Consider the following 19,569-nt stretch of genomic DNA (forward strand, 5'->3'; position numbering starts at 1 on the left):
CTCCTCCAGGCAACACCAGGTGATACAGGGGGAGTGATGCTGGGGTAACTCCTCCAGGCAACACCAGGTGATACAGGGGGAGTGATGCTGGGGTAACTCCTCCAGGCAACACCAGGTGATACAGGGGGAGTGATGCTGGGGTAACTCCTCCAGGCAACACCAGGTGATACAGGGGGAGTGATGCTGGGGTAACTCCTCCAGGCAACACCAGGTGACACAGGTAACACAAGAGTGAAGAACAACTATAACTACCTACAACTATGTCAGAAAATCCTTGAGCTCTGATGCACATACAAGTGCGACTATCTTCACTACCCAGCGGTAGTAAAGATCGGTACAGGTAATATATTATTATTATTAGTATTATTATTAGTATTATTAGTATTATTAGTAGTATTAGTATATTTACAATTCTTTGGTTAAAAAGAAAAAAAAAATTCTCTTAGAATCCTTACAAGACCTAATTGTCAACCATATCGTGGAAACTTTGGAAAATGAGCCTTGGTGCCCTCTGGCAGAAGGCCCGGAATTCAAGTGGTGATGTCAGCAGGGCCGGGTCGAGGCCCTGTGGTCCGTCGGAGCAACGCACAGTGTTTCAAGCGATATCACCGTTCAGAGTATTTTTATACTACTCATTAAGGAGGGGGAGGGAGGGTAGGGGAGGGACGGGGGAAAAGATTGGAGGGGGGGGGGTCAAAAAACTTAAGCTAGTTTTGTACAAAGTGACCTGACCTTCCTGGATTTCACTGTCACGACGTGACCTTCCTGGATTTCAATGTCACGACCTGACCTTCCTGGATTTCGCAGTCATGACCTTACTTTCATATACTACACAGTCATGACATGACCTTCACATCCTACATAATCATGGCCTAACCTTCATAACCAACGGTCATGACCTGACCTTCACATCCTACAGTCATGACATGACCTTCATAACCAACGGTCATGACCTGACCTTCATAACCAACGGTCATGACCTGACCTTCACATCCTACACAGAGGAAAGCCGTAAATCACAATTGTCATTATTTATAAAATTCTTTATCTTTCCTGGTCTCATCTATGTCATTCGTGGCCTCCTAAGAGGTCACTGTGCCTGAGGTCACAACGTTCCAAAATGAGGTTGACCTGAGGTCACAACGAGAGCAAGGGCACTGTATAAGTCACTTTCTTGACGTTATGACTAGTGGTTCAATTTGGCCGACCCCTGATGCCCTCTGCTCCTGGAGTGCCAGGGCCATTAAGGGCTCTGGCACTGCCCGTGGCTCCTCCAGCAGTGCACCAGCAGTGTACACGCACACATATATCACTGATATGTACGACAACTGTGACCGTCCACCGTCTCACTGTCGGTATCCCACGGTGGGCGTCACTGCGTCAGCTGACGGGTAGCTTGGTGGGCGTGAGCGGCAGCATAGGCGTAGCTATACGCCCACGAGGGACCCGGTGCCACCCATCTGTCGCCTGCGTCGCCCTGGTCCGTCCAGAGTGGGCGGGGGGTGGGCGGGCAGGGGGCGGTGTTTGAGACGGTGTTGGGTGATAGGCGATTCCCCTGTTGCTGCTGTTGCTGCTGGTGGTGCTGCTGGTGCTGGTGGTGGGCGGAGCGGGCGGGCATGTCCAGGCCCGGGCGGGCACCAGGGGAGGCCATCCACTACGGGACGGGCGTGTGCGGGGGCATGGGCGAAGTCATCATGGTGCCCATGGAGGTGTGGACGTTGCCTCCGGCCATCTGCTTCTGGGTGGCGGCGAATTTCATCCTCTTTTGTTTCTGCCGTTGATTGCAGAACCACACGCGAACCACGTTCTTCTTCAGGTCCAGTTTCTCCGCGATGGCCGCGATCTTCTCCCCCGAAGGTCGCGGCTGGACCGCGAAGTACGCCTCCAGAGACCTCTTCTCCGGCGCCGCGATGGATGTTCTCTTGCGCTTCTGGGAGCAACAAGAAAACAAGTGTCATAGCCTCTTCCCGAACTGCTGCCTGCAACAGCAACACTGTTGTTGCTGCTCACAACAACAGTGTTGCCGTTGCTGCTGTTTGCACTAACACATAAACACACGGGAGGACACAAAACACTCACAAATAGAAAAGACGATAAATCCGTTTTAAAACAGATAAAATCCATATTAATCACACAGTATTTGTCAAATACCAAGAGTGGCCTCGCTAACTACACTACACAGCCCCTAGCTTTTATCCAGGGTGTGTACTGGGAGAGACAGAGCCTACCAGTACACTGGGAGAGTGTTGGGATGAGGTTACAGACAGACTGGAAGGTCAGTACCTCACTCGGGTTGTACTGGGGGAAGGTTACACTGATCCTAGAGGCCATTTACGTTTATAGAGAAGAGAAAAGGCGACTGGGAAGCACTGGACATAGAGGTGTAACAGTGACATGACTGGAGATAAGTGCACAACGTTTTAGAATGGGCTTTTACCGGGGCTACGTTTCGCTCGGGGCTGGGCGAAATGTCGTCCAAGAAGAACTTAATTCAGAATATATGAAAGAGACACATACACACGCATATATGTATGTATATACATATATATATATATATATATATATATGTATATATGTATTAGAAGCTGTTGACTTACCTGTTCTGGGCTTTTCTAAGGCTCCATCAACACCCACACTAGGGCTCCAAAAGTGCACACACTAAGGCTCCCCAGTGCACACTAAGGTTCCACCAGTGCACACACAGTTAAGAACGTTCACTACTAAAAACATGCGTCCTAACGCAGAAACAACTGTGTATAGTGGCGGAGTCAGGTGGCAGACTGTGAGAGGGTGATAGTAGGAGCAGAGGTAGTAGTAGTAGTAGTAGTAGTAGTAGTAGTAGTAGTAGTAGTAGTAGTAGTAGTAGTAGTAGTAGTAGTAGTAGTAGTAGTAGTAGTAGTAATGGTACAATTGTTGATAAATTACTCACATGTACAACAATTGAGTATATTGTGGTAAGGTTTTGTCCACATATTGGCTTCATCAGTCCAATACCGAGAAGAACAGTTAAGATCAGAAGGGTGAAAATAAATGGTATAAAATACCGACACAATGGAAACATAAACACGTATGCAGTTTAATGTGATCCTTTATGGACAACGTTTCGCCCACACAGTGGGCTTTTTTAAGTCACACACAGATCTACATGACTATAAATACTCACGTACCTTCCACCCAAGGTAGATCTGTTTGTGACTTGAAGAAGCCCACTGTGTGGGCGAAACGTTGTTCATAAAGGATCACATTAAACTGCATATGTGTTCATGTTTCCAAGATCAGAAGGAGTTTGAGGTAATCTGTTGACTGACTGATTATATTGAATCCAGGCTAAGGGACTGATTACCTCGGTCTCCTTCTGATCTTCAGTATTCTTTGTTCTAGACTGATGAAGCTACTGTGTGCCAAAACGTTTCCACAGTAAAGATACACAAGTATTGCACATGTCAAACCATACCCCCGGCCGGGATTGAACCCGCGGTCATAGAGTCTCAAAACTCCAGCCCGGGGGTATGGTTTGTTTGCAATCGTGTCATTACGATTTCTTGAGTCATATTGCACATGTGTCTGCTTTATTAACTTGTTGGTTCTCTGAGCTATTAATCTTCACTAGTACAAGAGTGTTGAGATGGCATGGGTTTGAGAAGAACTTGTCAGCATGGGCCAGTAGACAATGCTGTGGCGTTCCTCTATACGCTGCATCGTGTTACGGCGGTTCTCCATAATGGGCAGTATCCCGTTGATCAACAGTTTGTATATGGTGGTCTGTTTGTGGTGTTACTGAACTTCGTAATGTGTCCAACATCGTCTCCGTGTTGGACACATGAGCTTGTATACTGGTCAAGGTTGCAGACGTTCCTGTGCTCACTGATAGAGGAACGTTGCAACATTACCTACTGGCTTGACAGTGCTCCTGTCATTATGAAATTGAGACACATGTGCAACATCTGGGTATCTTTATTGTAGACGTTTCGCCATCCAGTGGCTTTATCAATACAAATTCCAGGACATAACTTGAAGACAGGAGAACTATGTACAGAAGATGAGGTAATCAGTCCCTCAACCTAGCAGTAGGTGCGATGAGCACCATAGTCGTGAAGATAGTTCTCCTGTCTTCTAGTTATGTCCTGGAATTTGTATTGATAAAGCCACTGGATGACGAAACGTCTACAGTAAAGATACCCAGATGTTGCACATGTGTCTCAATTTCATCTTGTCGGTATTGTATACCATTCTTGTACAATTACCACATCAGTTCCACATGTGTCTTTTTAACTAAGGTACTACTGGCCCATGCTTCCAGGTCCCTCTCAAAACTTACCCATCTCAACACAGGTGTACTACCACTACTACTAGTACTGCTGTTACTACCTGTGGAGCAGCTTGCCCCTGACTACCGCTACTAGTACTCGGTTGTCTCTGTATGAAGACTGCGGAAACCACTCGTAGGGAAGCGTCCCCCTGTAGTGAATATTCCGAACTACTCACAAAAACAGTGGTTTTCCACATCTTGTCGGCATCACCATACCATTTACTTTCGCTACCACTACTCCAACACTACTCCATCACTACTCCAACACTACTCCAACATCAACAAACAACAGCTAGGGGAATTATAACATTAGAAAACTTTCATTCTGTAAAAAGGGCAAGCGTCTCCTCTTGCCTCTTCGTGCATAACTGATCTACAGGGCTATGGTTACCACCTAACCTGTCTTCACTAACCTGTTAGTTATCTAACTTGGCTATATTAAAGTTTTCCCCCATGCTAACTTGGCTATATGTGTGTGTGTGTGTGTGTGTGTGTGTGTGTGTGTGTGTGTGTGTGTGTGTGTGTGTGTGTGTGTGTGTGTGTGTGTGTGTGTGTGTGTGTGTGTCTGTGTGTCTGTGTGTCTGTGTACGTCAATACCCAAGAGGTTCGGTTGAGTCATCTCAATGGCATCTTTGAATAAATAAAAGGATAAAGAACGTTTTGGCCAAGATTTGTGCCGCCTGGGTCAACAGAACACCACTGATGGTGTTCGCCAATAAACCGAACACCACTGATGGTGTTCACTGAACCCAACACCACTGACAGTGTTCACTACTGAACCGAACACCACTGATGGTGTTCACCACTAAATCGAAAACCACTACAGACAGTATTCCCCAATAAACCAAACACCACTGACAGTACTCAACAATAAACCGAACATCACTAGCAGTACTCACCAATAAACCGAACACCACTAGCAGCGCTCAATAATAAACCGAACACCAATGACAGTACTCACCAATAAACCGAACATCACTAGCAGCACTCACCAATAAACCGAACACCAATGGCAGTACTCACCAATAAATCGAACACCACTAGCAGTGCTCACCAATAAATCGAACACCACTAGCAGTACTCACCAATAAACCGAACACACACTGGCAGTACTCACCAATAAATCGAACACCACTAGCAGTCCTCACCAATAAACCGAACACCACTAGCAGTACTCACCAATAAACCGAACACCACTGATAGTACTCACCAGTAAACCGAACACCACTAGTAGTACTTACCAATAAACCGAACACCAATGACAGTACTCACCAATAAATCGAACACCACTAGCAGTGCTCACCAATAAATCGAACACCACTAGCAGTACTCACCAATAAACCGAACACCACTAGTACTCACCAATAAACCGAACACCACTAGCAGTATTCACCAATAAACCGAACACCACTAGCAGTACTCACCAATAAACCGAACACCACTAGTAGTACTCACCAATAAACCGAACACTACTAGCAGTACTCACCAATAAACCGAACACACACTGACAGTACTCACCAATAAATCGAACACTACTAGCAGTACTCACCAATAAACCGAACGCCACTGGCAGTACTCACCAATAAACTGAACACACACTGGCAGTACTCACCAATAAACCGAACACCACTAGTAGTACTCACCAATAAACCGAACACACACTGGCAGTACTCACCAATAAACCGAACACACACTGGCAGTACTCGTCAATAAACCGAACACCACCAGTATTACTCACCAATAAACCGAACACTACTAGCAGTACTCACCAATAAACCGAACACACACTGGCAGTACTCACCAATAAATCGAACACTACTAGCAGTACTCACCAATAAACCGAACGCCACTGGCAGTACTCACCAATAAACTGAACACACACTGGCAGTACTCACCAATAAACCGAACACCACTAGTAGTACTCACCAATAAACCGAACACACACTGGCAGTACTCACCAATAAACCGAACACACACTGGCAGTACTCGTCAATAAACCGAACACCACCAGTATTACTCACCAATAAACCGAACACCACTAGCAGTACTCACTAATAAATCGAACACCACTAGCAGTACTCACCAATAAACCGAACACCACTAGTAGTCACTAATAAATCGAACACCACTGGCAGTACTCACCAATAAACCGAACACACACTGGCAGTACTCACCAATAAACCGAACACACACACTGGCAGTACCCACCAATAAACCGAACACACACTGGCAGTACTCACCAATAAACCGAACACACACACTGGCAGTACTCACCAATAAACCGAACACACACTGGCAGTACCCACCAATAAACCGAACACACACTGGCAGTACTCACCAATACACCGAACACACACTGGCAGTACCCACCAATAAACCGAACACACACTGGCAGTACCCACCAATAAACCGAACACACACACTGGCAGTACCCACCAATAAACCGAACACACACTGGCAGTACTCACCAATACACCGAACACACACTGGCAGTACCCACCAATAAACCGAACACACACTGGCAGTACCCACCAATAAACCGAACACACACACTGGCAGTACTCACCAATAAACCGAACACACACTGGCAGTACTCACCAATAAACCGAACACACACACTGGCAGTACTCACCAATACACCGAACACACACTGGCAGTACTCACCAATAAATCGAACACCACTAGCAGTACTCACCAATAAATCGAACATCAGTAGCAGTACTCACCAATATACCGAACACCACTAGCAGTACTCACCAATAAACCGAACACACACTAGCAGTACTCACCAATAAACCGAACACACACTGGCAGTACTCACCAATAAACCGAACACCACTAGCAGTACTCACCAATAAACCGAACACACACTAGCAGCACTCACCAATAAACCGAACACACACTAGCAGTACTCACCAGTAAACCGAACACACACTAGCAGCACTCACCAATAAACCGAACACACACTAGCAGTACTCACCAATAAACCGAACACCATCATTCAACTCCCCCATCCCCCTCCCCCCTCCACCCCCCTCCCTCCCCCTCCTCCTACCTCCATCATTACTAAAAAAAATGATAACTTCCATTTTTTTACATCAATTGCTCTTACTTTGTCGTGAAAAAAATTCTGAACAATAAGGCAGCCATTATGCAAATGAATTTAGACTCGTTGTGAGTGAATTAAAGTATAATCAGATGAATAAATGTGAATAATTGAACTGTGGCAGCTTATATGTATAAATATCTTATTAATATTATATATGATACTAAATGTTGTAATTGTTTAGTGATGTTTGTGTGTTTGTGATGTGTTTGTGTGTTTGTGAGGTGTTTGTGTGTTTGTGAGGTGTTTGTGTGTTTGTGAGGTGTTTGTGTGTTTGTGAGGTGTTTGTGTGTTTGTGAGGTGTTTGTGTGTTTGTGAGGTGTTTGTGTGTTTGTGAGGTGTTTGTGTGTTTGTGATGTGTTTGTGTGTTTGTGAGGTGTTTGTGTGTTTGTGAGGTGTTTGTGTGTTTGTGATGTGTTTGTGAGGTGTTTGTGTGTTTGTGAGGTGTTTGTGTGTTTGTGAGGTGTTTGTGTGTTTGTGAGGTGTTTGTGTGTTTGTGAGGTGTTTGTGTGTTTGTGAGGTGTGTGTGTGTTTGTGATGTGTTTGTGTGTTTGTGAGATGTTTGTGTGTTTGTGAGATGTTTGTGTGTTTGTGATGTGTTTGTGAGGTGTTTGTGTGTTTGTGATGTGTTTGTGAGGTGTTTGTGTGTTTGTGAGATGTTTGTGTGTTTGTGATGTGTTTGTGAGGTGTTTGTGTGTTTGTGAGGTGTTTGTGTGTTTGTGAGGTGTTTGTGTGTTTGTGATGTGTTTGTGTGTTTGTGAGGTGTTTGTGTGTTTGTGAGGTGTTTGTGTGTTTGTGATGTGTTTGTGTGTTTGTGAGGTGTTTGTGTGTTTGTGAGATGTTTGTGTGTTTGTGATGTGTTTGTGAGGTGTTTGTGTGTTTGTGAGATGTTTGTGTGTTTGTGATGTGTTTGTGAGGTGTTTGTGTGTTTGTGAGGTGTTTGTGTGTTTGTGAGGTGTTTGTGTGTTTGTGATGTGTTTGTGTGTTTGTGAGGTGTTTGTGTGTTTGTGAGGTGTTTGTGTGTTTGTGATGTGTTTGTGTGTTTGTGAGGTGTTTGTGTGTTTGTGAGATGTTTGTGTGTTTGTGATGTGTTTGTGAGGTGTTTGTGTGTTTGTGAGGTGTTTGTGTGTTTGTGAGGTGTTTGTGTGTTTGTGATGTGTTTGTGTGTTTGTGAGGTGTTTGTGTGTTTGTGAGATGTTTGTGTGTTTGTGATGTGTTTGTGAGGTGTGTGTGTGTTTGTGAGATGTTTGTGTGTTTGTGAGGTGTTTGTGTGTTTGTGATGTGTTTGTGTGTTTGTGAGGTGTGTGTGTGTTTGTGAGATGTTTGTGTGTTTGTGAGGTGTTTGTGTGTTTGTGAGGTGTGTGTGTGTTTGTGAGATGTTTGTGTGTTTGTGAGGTGTTTGTGTGTTTGTGATGTGTTTGTGTGTTTGTGAGGTGTTTGTGTGTTTGTGAGGTGTTTGTGTGTTTGTGAGGTGTTTGTGTGTTTGTGAGGTGTTTGTGTGTTTGTGAGGTGTTTGTGAGGTGTTTGTGTGTTTGTGATGTGTTCGTGTGTTTGTGAGGTGTTTGTGTGTTTGTGATGTGTTTGTGTGTTTGTGATGTGTTTGTGTGTTTGTGAGGTGTTTGTGTGTTTGTGAGGTGTTCGTGTGTTTGTGAGGTGTTTGTGTGTTTGTGAGGTGTTTGTGTGTTTGTGAGGTGTTTGTGTGTTTGTGAGGTGTTTGTGAGGTGTTTGTGTGTTTGTGTGTTTGTGAGGTGTTTGTGTGTTTGTGATGTGTTTGTGTGTTTGTGAGGTGTTTGTGAGGTGTTTGTGTGTTTGTGTGTTTGTGAGGTGTTTGTGTGTTTGTGATGTGTTTGTGTGTTTGTGAGGTGTTTGTGAGGTGTTTGTGTGTTTGTGAGATGTTTGTGTGTTTGTGAGGTGTTTGTGTGTTTGTGAGGTGTTTGTGTGTTTGTGATGTGTTTGTGTGTTTGTGAGGTGTTTGTGTGTTTGTGAGGTGTTTGTGTGTTTGTGATGTGTTTGTGTGTTTGTGAGGTGTTTGTGTGTTTGTGATGTGTTTGTGTGTTTGTGAGGTGTTTGTGTGTTTGTGAGGTGTTTGTGTGTTTGTGAGGTGTTTGTGTGTTTGTGAGGTGTTTGTGTGTTTGTGAGGTGTTTGTGTGTTTGTGAGGTGTTTGTGTGTTTGTGAGGTGCTTGTGTGTTTGTGAGGTGTTTGTGTGTTTGTGAGGTGTTTGTGTGTTTGTGAGGTGTTCGTGTGTTTGTGAGGTGTTTTTGTGTTTGTGAGGTGTTTGTGTATTTGTGAGGTGTTCGTGTGTTTGTGATGTGTTTGTGAGGTGTTTGTGTGTTTGTGATGTGTTTGTGTGTTTGTGAGGTGTTTGTGTGTTTGTGAGGTGTTTGTGTGTTTGTGAGGTGTTTGTGTGTTTGTGAGGTGTTCGTGTGTTTGTGAGGTGTTTTTGTGTTTGTGAGGTGTTTGTGTATTTGTGAGGTGTTCGTGTGTTTGTGATGTGTTTGTGAGGTGTTTGTGTGTTTGTGATGTGTTTGTGTGTTTGTGAGGTGTTTGTGTGTTTGTGAGGTGTTCGTGTGTTTGTGAGGTGTTTGTGTGTTTGTGAGGTGTTTGTGTGTTTGTGAGGTGTTTGTGTGTTTGTGAGGTGTTCGTGTGTTTGTGATGTGTTTGTGAGGTGTTTGTGTGTTTGTGATGTGTTTGTGTGTTTGTGAGGTGTTCGTGTGTTTGTGAGGTGTTTGTGTGTTTGTGATGTGTTTGTGTGTTTGTGAGGTGTTCGTGTGTTTGTGATGTGTTTGTGTGTTTGTGAGGTGTTTGTGTGTTTGTGATGTGTTTGTGTGTTTGTGATGTGTTCGTGTGTTTGTGAGGTGCTTGTGTGTTTGTGAGATGTTTGTGTGTTTGTGATGTGTTCGTGTGTTTGTGATGTGTTCGTGTGTTTGTGAGATGTCTGTGTGTTTGTGATGTGTTTGTGAGGTGTTTGTGTGTTTGTGATGTGTTTGTGTGTTTGTGATGTGTTCGTGTGTTTGTGAGGTGCTTGTGTGTTTGTGAGATGTTTGTGTGTTTGTGATGTGTTCGTGTGTTTGTGATGTGTTCGTGTGTTTGTGAGATGTCTGTGTGTTTGTGATGTGTTTGTGAGGTGTTTGTGTGTTTGTGAGATGTTTGTGTGTTTGTGATGTGTTCGTGTGTTTGTGATGTGTTCGTGTGTTTGTGAGATGTTTGTGTGTTTGTGAGGTGTGTGTGTGTTTGTGATATGTATGTACGTTTGTGAGGTGTTTGCCTGTTTGTGAGATGTTTGTGTGTTTGTGAGGTGTGTGTGTGTTTGTGAGATGTTTGTGTGTTTGTGAGGTGTTTGTGTGTTTGTGAGACGTTTGTGTGTGTGTGAGGTGTTTGTGTGTTTGTGAGGTGTTTGTGTGTTTGTGAGGTGTCTCTGTGTTTGTGAGGTGTTTGTGTGTTTGTGAGGTGTTTGTGTGCTTGTGAGGTGTTTGTGATAGCGTTTGTGAGGTGCTTGTGTTAGTATTTGTGTTTAGATGTTTGTATGTGTGTTAGTGAGGTGTTTGTGTGTGCGTTAGTGAGGTGTTTGTGTGGGTGTTAGTGGGGTGTTTGTGTGGGTGTTAGTGAGGTGTTTGTGTGGGTGTTAGTGAGGTGTTTGTGTGGGTGTTAGTGATGTGTTTGTGTTGGTGTTAGTGAGGTGTTTGTGTGGGTGTTAGTGAGGTGTTTGTGTGGGTGTTAGTGATGTGTTTGTGTTGGTGTTAGTGATGTGTTTGTGTTGGTGTTAGTGATGTGTTTGTGTTGGTGTTAGTGAGGTGTTTGTGTTGGTGTTAGTGAGGTATTTGTGTTGGTGTTAGTGAGGTATTTGTGTTGGTGTTAGTGAGGTGTTTGTGTGAATTTTGATTAATGTTAAGCATAATGCTGTGTTTGTCGTGAGTGAAACGTTTGACCACAAACGTTTTGATCTCAGACCAACAAAGGACTGAAACCCACGCCTCCAGCTCTCTACCCACACCTCCAGCTCTCCACCCACGCCTCCAGCTCTCTAGTTAGCGAGCCTACTATCTAGTGACGGCACTCTGCCTGGCACTACCCAGTCTCTGCTCAAGAAATGTAAAGTCTTGGGAACAATCTACGACTCTTCCTCTGTCCCTTCAAATGTGAAGCAGTTTCCGCCAAGAGATCAATGAGAAGATGATGGTGGTCTTGCCAGTACCATTGATCTAGTCGACAGTGTTCTCCTTGGAGCTCCTCTTGGATTCATCGCTACCAACCTGATTCCAGGGGAAAAAAATTCCGACATCTGGAATGTGGAAGACTGGACTGAGGAACATTGATTCCAGTGACGGTTTCTGTCTACCCAGAAGATCCTGTCCCTTCCAAAAGCTCCCCTACTTGTTTTTTGCAATATTTCTCATTCATTGGCACTGCAGCACGGACCTAGTGCCTTGCTGGCCTCATTCGCACTGAATACCTCTGCATGACATAAACTATGCAAGTTCCGAGGTTTCGTATACAAGACACAGCGAAGTCAACATCATCAGGTGAGAGCCCAGCAGAGAGGGAACCACGGTCCTTTGTATCCCACATGTCCAGTAATCTTGTAGTCTACTCGGATGGAATCCCAGTCAATCCCTGGAAGAGTGGAGGACAACTGAAGTGGGACTATACCTGCATACCCACCCCAGGTGACGCTTGTATCCACTGTAGCGTTGAACAACAGGGCGGTGCTGCTGATCATAAGGAATGCTCTAAACTCAATAATTATGGTGACTTTGGCCGTCAATACCAGGTTATAACATCTTTGAGCCCTTGAACAAACGTGCACCAGATTTCCCCAATGAACTTCGTTCCAGTTTCAGTGACTCCACCAGAGGCCCAGGAGAGGCCACCTTCCTGTTCCAGCGTCTGAGTGTGGACATTCAGAGAGTGGACGCCTTCTGTGTTCTCAGTCCCACCCACCAGCTCAGCAGCTACAGAAGATTCCAAAGTTTTGTGGTCTGTTTTTCAGCTCTGTTGTTTGAGCTGAGGAGGTAACAAGGCAATTGAACAAACGAGACGGTAGTTACCTGTGAGAAACCTTCCTTCCTGTTGTTGTTGTTCCTTCTATTGCCTTTTACTGCTGTTCGCCGCTTCCCTCCACATTCTTCCCTCCACACCCTTTCCTCCACACCCTTCCCTCCACACCCTTCCCTCCACACCCTTCCCGCCACACTAGGGGCCTGGAATATTACCCCCCAAGGGACACTATCAGGCCTAAGACGCGAGCACCAAGGGAAAGGGGGAATGGGAAGGAGGGAGGGGGAGGGATGGTGGAAGGGGGATGGAGGAGGGAGGGGGATGGATGGTGGAAGTAGGAGGGAGGAGAGAGGGGAGGGATAGTGGAAGGGGAAGGGAGGAGGGGGAGGGAGGAGGGGGAGGGAGGGAAGAACCCCCTGTCTACTCTCTGTTTTTAATTTTCTTTTATACACTTATTTATTTTCTTCATCTTCCTGCGAATTCTACTTTCAAAGTTTGTTTTTGCAGGGGGGAAAAGGGGGTCGAGACTCAGCTCCTGGCCCCCTCATCCTAGATTACTTTGATATGCATCACTGACTTCTGGCCTCTTGGGCTTTATCATACTTACTCTTGAAGCTGTGTATTGTGTCTCCTCCACTGCCTCATCCAAGTCATTCCACTTTTCAATCATCCCGAGACTAAAGAAACACTTCCTGACATCCCTATGAATCTTCTTTGTATTCAGCTTCCACCTGTGTCCCCTTGATCCTGATCCCCTTGATCCTGATCCCCTTGATCCTGATCCCCTTGATCCTGATCCCCTTGATCCTGATCCCCTTGATCCTGATCCCCTTGATCCTGGTCCCCTTGATCCTGATCCCCTTGATCCTGATCCCCTTGATCCTGATCCCCTTGATCCTGATCCCCTTGATCCTGGTCCCCTTGATCCTGATCCCCTTGATCCTGGTCCCCTTGATCCTGATCCCCTTGATCCTGGTCCCCTTGATCCTGATCCCCTTGATCCTGGTCCCCTTGATCCTGATCCCCTTGATCCTGGTCCCCTTGATCCTGGTCCCCTTGATCCTGGTCCCCTTGATCCTGATCCCCTTGATCCTGATCCCCTTGATCCTGATCCCCTTAATCCTGGTCCCCTTGATCCTGGTCACCTTGATCCTGGTCCCCTTGATCCTGATCCCCTTGATCCTGATCCCCTTGATCCTGATCCCCTTGATCCTGGTCCCCTTGATCCTGATCCCCTTGATCCTGGTCCCCTTGATCCTGGTCCCCTTGATCCTGGTCCCCTTGATCCTGATCCCCTTGATCCTGATCCCCTTGATCCTGGTCCCCTTGATCCTGGTCCCCTTGATCCTGATCCCCTTGATTCTGGTCCCCTTGATCCTGGTCCCCTTGATCCTGGTCCCCTTGATCCTGGTCCCCTTGATCCTGGTCCCCTTGATCCTGGTCCCCTTGATCCTGGTCCCCTTGATCCTGGTCCCCTTGATCCTGGTCCCCTTGATCCTGGTCCCCTTGATCTTGATCCCCTTGATCCTGATCCCCTTGATCCTGGTCCCCTTGATTCTGGTCCCCTAGATCCTGGTCCCATTGATTCTGGTCCTCTTGATCCTGGTCCTATGGATACTGGTCCTCTTGATCCTGGCCCCTTGATCCTGGTCCTCTTGATCCTGATCGCCTTGATCTTGGTCCTCTTGATCCTGGTCCCCTTGATCCTGGTCCTCTTGATCATGGTCTTCTTGATCCTGGTCCCCTTGATCATGGTCCCCTTGATCCTGGTCCTCTTGATTCTGGTCCTCTTGATCCTGGTCCTCTTGATCCTGGCCCCCTTGATCCTGGTCCTCTTGATCCTGATCTCCTTGATCTTGGTCCTCTTGATCCTGGTCCTCTTGATCCTGGTCTTGATCCTGGTCCCCTTGATCCTGGTCTCCTTGATCCTGGTCCTCTTGATCCTGGTCCTCTTGATCCGAGTCCTAGTTATCCTGGTCCTCTTGATCCTGGTCCCCTTGAACCTGGTCCTCTTGATCCGGGTCCTAGTGATCCTGGTGCTCTTGATCCTGGTGCTCTTGATTCTGGTCCCCTTGATCTTGGTCCTCTTGATCCTGGTCCTCTTGATCCTGGTCCTCTTGATCCGGGTCCTAGTGGTCCTGGTGCTCTTGATCCTGGTGCTCTTGATTCTGGTCCCCTTGATCTTGGTCCTCTTGATCCTGGTTCTCTTGATCCTGGTCCTCTTGATCCTGGTCCCCTTGATCCTGGTCCTCTTGATCCTGGTCCTCTTGATCCGGGTCCTATTGATCCTGGTCCTTTTGATTCTGGTTCCCTTGATCCTAGTCTTCTTGATCCTGGTCCTCTTGATCCTGGTCCTCTTGATCCGGATCCTAGTGATCCTGGTGCTCTTGATCCTGGTGCTCTTGATCCTGGTCCCCTTGATCCTGGTTCTCTTGATCCTGGTCCTCTTGATCCTGGTCCTCTTGATCCTGGTCCTCTTGATCCTAGTTCCCTTGATCCTGGTCCTTTTGATCCTGGTCCTCTTGATCCTGGTCCTCTTGATCCTGGTCCCCTTGATCCTGGTTTTCTTGATCCTGGTCCTCTTGATCCTGGTCCTCTTCATCCTAGTCCCCTTGATCCTGGTCCTCTTGATCCTGGTTCTCTTGATCTTGGTCCTCTTGATCCTGGTCCTCTTCATCCTAGTCCCCTTGATCCTGGCCCTCTTGATCCTGGTCCCCTTGATCCTGGTCCTCTTGATCCTGGTTCTCTTGATCCTGGTCCTCTTGATCCTGGTCCCCTTGATCCTGGTCCTCTTGATCCTGGTTCTCTTGATCCTGGTCCTCTTGATCCTGGTCCTCTTCATCCTAGTCCCCTTGATCCTGGCCCTCTTGATCCTGGTCCCCTTGATCCTGGTCCTCTTGATCCTGGTCCTCTTGATCCGGGTCCTAGTGATCCTGGTCCCCTTGATCCTGGTCCTCTTAATCCTGGTCCTCTTGATCCTGGTCCCCTTGATCCTGGTCCTCTTGATCCTGGTCCTCTTGGTGCTGGTCCCCTTGATCCTGGTCCTCCTGATCCTGGTTCTCTTAATCCTGGTCCTCTTGATCCGGGTCTTCTTGATCATGGTCCTCTTGATCCTGGTCCTTTTGGTCCTGGTCCCCTTGATCCTGGTCCTCCTGATCCTGGTCCTCTTAATCCTGGTTCTCTTAATCCGGGTCCTCTTGATCCTGGTCCTCTTGATCCTGGTCCCCTTGATCCTGGTCCTAGTGATCCTGGTCCTCTTGATCCTGGTCCCATTGATCATGATCCTCTTGATTCAAAAAGTCCTATCAATTCCTCTCAAGATTTTGTATGTAGCAATCATATCCCCCCTTGTTTTTCTCAGCTCTGGTACTAATCTGGTTGCAAATCTTGGGATCTTTTCCGATTTCTTCAGGAGCTTGACCAGGTGTGGGCTCCATACTGGTGCTGTGTACTCAATGACTGGCCTTACGTATGTTGTGTGATAGATTTGATGAATGTGTGTGTGTGTGTGTGTGTGTGTGTGTGTGTGTGTGTCTGATCATCCCACTTAAAATATTCATATCTTTAATTACATTCTCACTTTAAAACCCCTTAATCCCTCCTAGTAATCCTCCTTTATAAAGTCCTTTTAAATCCCCTAGAAGTGTAGGATAATCCCATCTCTTTCTCCACAGGAGTGACTGGCTTTCTTTAATCCCTTTCTTAAACTTTAAAGTCAATCCGTTTACCAGAGTAATCCTTCTATTTCTTCACTATTTTAATAAATCCCTCTCTCACTTTTTTAATTACCCAAGGAACAAACCGAAATGAAATCCTTTATCATTGTAAATCCCCTTAAATTCTTTAAGGATTTTTTCCGTATATATTTTCTTCTTCTACGAGTCTTTTAGTGGTGAACCCTAATTATTGATCTACCTTTAAAGGTAGAACCCAAAATCTTGACCTACCTTAAGGAAGGAACCCTAAATCTTGACCTACCTTAAGGAAGGAACCTTAAATTTTGACCTACCTTAAAGAGAGAACCCTAATTTCGGACCTTACTTTCAGGGTTAATAACCTCTAAACCCTGATATTCCTTAGGTCTGGAAGCCCTGGAAACTTTCTTGCTTAAGGCTCAGGTAACTTAAAGTCTCAAATCCTTCTACAGGGTGGAATCCTAAGCCCTAAAATCCAACGAGGTTAGAGTTAATAATCCCGACGTCCCTCAGGGCTAGTAGCTTAATTTTTATAAACAGGGATCTCAATCCAGATATAATCCCTAGGATGGGAGCCTTCAGAACCCTGACTTTCCCCTCAGGCTAGAATCCAAGACGCTGTGAGAGTAAGACACATGTGCAACATCTGGGTATCTTTATTGTAGACGTTTCGCCATCCAGTGGCTTTATCAATACAAATTCTAGGACATAACTTGAAGACAGTAGAACTATGTACAGAATTTGTATTGATAAAGCCACTGGATGGCGAAACGTCTACAATAAAGATACCCAGATGTTGCACATGTGTCTTACTCTCATCTTGTCGGTATTATATACCATTCGTACACAATCCAAGACGCTGCTGGAATCCTAGACCCCGCTAATCCCTATTCCTGGATAAATCATAACAAATTTAATCTTAGAACTAGACTGAATAATATGCGTTAGAATCCTAACTCACGTTGAAATCCTAGAACTTCTTGGAATCTTGGACCTGCCTGGAATCCTAGACCCTGGCTGAATGATAGAGCACAGTAAACCATAGAGCTCACTGGTGTTCTAGAGCTCACTAACTGCTAAAAAGCCTGCTTGAACTCCCTAAATTACAAGAGCCTGCTGTTACCCACTAAATATTAGAGCTTTCTAGAGTTCAACACACCATACTAGAGCCTAATGCTCACTAAGCAACTCGCTGTGCACTAAACGCCTACTAGAGCGCATTAAACTAGAGCCTATTAAAACCCACTAACTAGAGCCTGCTAGAACCCACTAAATTAGAGTCTACTAGAACCCACTAAACCAGAACCTGTTAAAACCCAACAAACTATAGCCTGCTAAAACCCACTAAACCAGAGCCCTGCTAGAACCTACTAAACCAGAGCCTAGTAGAACCCACTAAACTAGAACCTACTAAACCAGAGCCTGCTACAACCCACTAAACTAGAACCCATTAAACCAGAGCCTGCTAGAACCCACTAAACTAGAACCCACTAAACCAGAGCATGCTACAACCCACTAAACTAGAACCCATTAAACCAGAGCCTGCTAGAACACACTAAACTAGAGCCGGCTAAAACCCACTAAACCAGAGCCTGCTACAACCCACTAAACTAGAACCCACTAAACCAGAGCCTGCTAGAACCCACTAAACCAGAGCCTACTTGAACCCACTAAACCAGAGCCTGCTAGAACCCACTAAACCAAAGCCTACTAAAACCCACTAAACCAGAACCCTTCTAGAACCTTAGACCTCAATAAGTGAGAGACGTTCATCCTCACATCATCTACCTCGCCCATGGGCAGGACGGAGGGAGCTTCCGGGTCTCGTCTCTTGTTCTTGGCCTGCGCCTCCGCCTCCTCCAGCCACGCCTGCAGCACAGGCTTCAGGGCGATCATGTTGTTGTGGGAGAGTGTCAGGGACTCGAACCTGCGGCAAGATGGTGAGAAGTGTGTGTGTGTGTGTGGGATCATAGATCACCGGAGATTATATAATATTTATTGAGATTTTAAATGATATGTATATATATATATATGTACATATGTATGTAGAGATAAGTAGTAGTAGGAGTAGACGTACCTGCAGATGGTAGACTGGGAGAGAGCACCTACACCAGGAAGTTTGAGGTTCGCTAAAGCTTTGCCTACATCAGCTTGGGTGACACCCAGCTTGATGCGTCTCTGCTTGAAGCGTTCTGCGAAGGCCTCTAGTTCCCGGGGGTCCGTGTCCGTGTCGTGCATGCTGGGCCACGGACCAGCCAAGGACAGAGGAAGGAGGTGACAGGAAGGGAAATGGGAGAGAGAGAGAGAGAGAGAGAGAGAGAGAGAGAGAGAGAAGGGGTCAGGGAGGGAGGCAGGGAACCAGGGAGAAAGAGAAACAGAAAAATAAAGCGAGTGGAAGAGAGACAGTGAAAAGTGGGAAAGAGGAAAAGAGAATTACATCTCATTAGTAATAATAATAACAATAATAATAATAATAATAATAATAATAATAATAATAATAATAATAATAATAATAATAATAATAATAATAATAATAATAATAATAACAATAATAATAATAATAATAATAATAATAATAATAATAATAATAATAATAATAATAATAATAATAATAATAATAATAATAATAATAATAATAATAATAATAATAATAACAATAATAATAATAATAATAATAATAATAATAATAATAATAATAATAATAATAATAATAATAATAATAATAATAATAATAACAATAATAATAATAATAATAATAATAATAATAATAATAATAATAATGAAAACTTTGGTAACATTAATAACAATGACCAACAAGAACATTACCAACTTAATACTTAAATATCTTGATTAATACTCTAATTTACTTTTAATCATGTTATTGTAAGTCAGATACTAAAATATTTATTATTTTTCTATTTATATATATATATATATATATATATATATATATATATATATATATATATGTATGTGTGTGTGTGTGTGTGTGTGTGTGTGTATTTCTTGTGTATCATACACAAATAACCCGCACATAAAAGAGAGAAGCTTACGACGACGTTTCGGTCCGACTTGGACCATTGACAAAGTCACTTTGTCAATGGTCCAAGTCGGACCGAAACGTCGTCGTAAGTTTCTCTCTTTTATGTGCGGGTTATTTGTGTATCGTTCCAGTCACGGTATTGTGCCTTTTTGTTATTTCTTGTGTATCTTTTGCAGGTAGTGTGGGTGGAGTGTGTGTGTGGAGTGTGGGTGGAGTGTGTGTGTGGAGTGTGGGTGGAGTGTGGGTGGAGTATGTTTGGAGTGTAGGTGGAGTGTGTTTGTAGTGTGTGTGGAGTGTGTGTGGAGTGTGGGTGGAGTGTGGGTGGAGTATGTTTGGAGTGTAGGTGGAGTGTGTTTGGAGTGTGTGTGGAGTGTGTGTGGAGTGTGGGTGGAGTGTGGGTGGAGTATGTTTGGAGTGTAG

At 45.0% G+C, this 19,569-nt stretch overlaps 1 protein-coding gene across 1 annotated transcript in view; it reads right to left on the reverse strand.

The window, feature by feature from the left end:
- Positions 1-241: 241 nt before the first annotated feature.
- Positions 242-19,569, reverse strand: part of acj6 (abnormal chemosensory protein 6) — a 221,507-nt gene continuing 202,179 nt past the window's right edge. Inside the window, exons 5-7 of the mRNA XM_053787176.2 lie at positions 18,184-18,345; positions 17,895-18,033; positions 242-1,930 (exon numbers count right to left, since the gene is read on the reverse strand). Coding sequence (XP_053643151.1) covers positions 1,655-1,930; positions 17,895-18,033; positions 18,184-18,345 — 577 coding nt within the window. The 3' untranslated portion in view covers positions 242-1,654. The remainder of the gene's footprint in view (positions 1,931-17,894; positions 18,034-18,183; positions 18,346-19,569) is intronic.

This window comes from Cherax quadricarinatus, chromosome 48 (genome assembly GCF_038502225.1).
Source record: "Cherax quadricarinatus isolate ZL_2023a chromosome 48, ASM3850222v1, whole genome shotgun sequence".
Taxonomy (NCBI): Eukaryota; Metazoa; Arthropoda; class Malacostraca; order Decapoda; family Parastacidae; genus Cherax; species Cherax quadricarinatus.